The sequence below is a fragment of the Gavialis gangeticus genome, unplaced genomic scaffold (genome assembly GCF_001723915.1).
Source record: "Gavialis gangeticus isolate Ggan-Ray unplaced genomic scaffold, GavGan_comp1, whole genome shotgun sequence".
In the NCBI taxonomy this organism is placed as follows: Eukaryota; Metazoa; Chordata; order Crocodylia; family Gavialidae; genus Gavialis; species Gavialis gangeticus.
This window is the reverse complement of record NW_017729002.1, coordinates 16,669,755-16,671,474: the sequence shown is the minus strand read 5'-3', so window position 1 is coordinate 16,671,474 and position 1,720 is coordinate 16,669,755. Positions and strand designations below refer to the sequence as shown.

General features: G+C 46.7%; 1 protein-coding gene across 1 annotated transcript in view; it reads left to right on the top strand.

Annotated features, from left to right (window-relative positions):
• HMOX2 (heme oxygenase 2) overlaps positions 1-1,465 on the top strand; it is a 10,475-nt gene extending 9,010 nt beyond the window's left edge. The window contains exon 5 of the mRNA XM_019507541.1: positions 1,207-1,465. Within this exon, the coding sequence (XP_019363086.1) occupies positions 1,207-1,331 (125 nt within the window). The 3' untranslated portion in view covers positions 1,332-1,465. The remainder of the gene's footprint in view (positions 1-1,206) is intronic.
• The last annotated feature ends 255 nt before the right edge of the window (positions 1,466-1,720 follow it).

The following is a 1,720-nucleotide window of genomic DNA, read 5'->3' as shown; positions in this document are numbered from 1 at the left end:
TTTTTTTTTTTTTTTTTTTTTTTTTTTTAAGATCTTGGTGTGGCAAGGTCCTGGGATCGGGTATTTCAGAAAACTGTATGTGCAGCTCTGCTGCACCTGTGATTTTTAAAGGTGTCGTTACACAGGACCCTGAGATCAGGGAATTTCTAGATCCCAGGTCCCCGAAGCCAGGATGTGTCAGTTGTCTTGTTTTGTAGCTCCAGGACAAGGCCTTCAACCTATCAGGTTGCTGGGAACCCTGCAGCTCCCTGCTACCTGACACTCCAGACCTGCTGATGAGCTCCCCTTGACTCAGCACCATAAAAGCAACAGGGTAACATATGGCTGTCAGCCTGCCAACATGGGGAACTGTCAACCAAGCCCTGCCATGCAGTTGGCATCAGATTGCAGGGCTACCCTGACCTAACGTTCAATTTTAGGTGCAATGAAAACCAGTTGCAAAAATATTATGGATTTTATTGAATGTTTTTGTGAGCAGTTTCTTGTTTTGTCACACCATTAACTGCCTGCATGTGTGAGCAGATTACTATTATGGTGCAATTCACAGGTCAGCCACATCTTAAGTGTAACATCTCCCAGTGGCCTAATTGTACTTCAGTTAAAATGAAGATGGTGGGGCTGGGAGTTATTCCCTTAATTGGTAGGTGTATAAGCTAATATATAACCCAGTGGTGTTCAACCTTTTGGCTTCATAGGCAGTGTGTGGCACAGGACTTGTCCACAGGCTGGATCAGGCCCTGGGGCTTGGCACCATCTCCTTCTGTCTCCATCCACCAGGATTGGACACTGGGAATCCAGCACCACCCCCTCCTGCTTCTCGTATGCCAAGACCCAGCACCAGCTCCACTGGCCCTGTGCACTGGAATCAGGTGCTCAGTGCAGTGCACAGGGTCCAGCACTCTCCATGGGTCTGGAAATTTGGCAGCAGAGGTGCTGTTCCATCGCTCCCCTGTACCAAATTTCCAGATCAATGAGGAGCCCCATAGGCTGGATGATACTGTGCTGCAGGCTGAATCTGGTCCATGGGCCAGGGGTTGAGCATTCCTGATATAGACAGTAAGGAACAAATTGAGATTGGTACTGTTATGCAGTTATGTGATATACTTATCTGGTGCGTGCATAGAAGTGGACTACACCACACACGCTAATAATGCAGATACATAAAATTACCATAATCAGCTAACTGCTTTCTGTCCTTTCTACCAGGTAAGGGGGATGCCAGCTGCCCGTACCATATTGCCATGGCCATGCTGAAGCAGCCTACCATGCAGTTCATTCTTGCAGCTTGCATCGCCATGGCAGCAGGAGTTGCAGCCTGGTATGTGATGTGACGGAGTGACGTTACATGGCATCATCCATTGGCAGAAGATGTGCGCACACTTTTTTGGGACTGCTCCCCTACTATTGGTGGAGTTTTTAATGCAGGATTTAAGTAAGAAAATAATAAACCAGAATCTTCAGTGAATGCCTATTACTATCTGCATGTAAATAGTAATCCAAACAGAGTGGTACATACCTAATAATTCATATAATACATGGGATTCTGAGCTAAGAATGTAGCACAGCATTTCTAGTTAAGCATCTTGGAGCCAAAATCTCTGTTGACCTGATGCAGGTTTATAGCCTGGGCGTGTTTCTATCCTGATGCTGTCAGAAGTTTATAAACAATTAGCTTTCCATGTCTTTGAGCCTGGTGATGGGGGGGGGGGGGGGGGGGGGG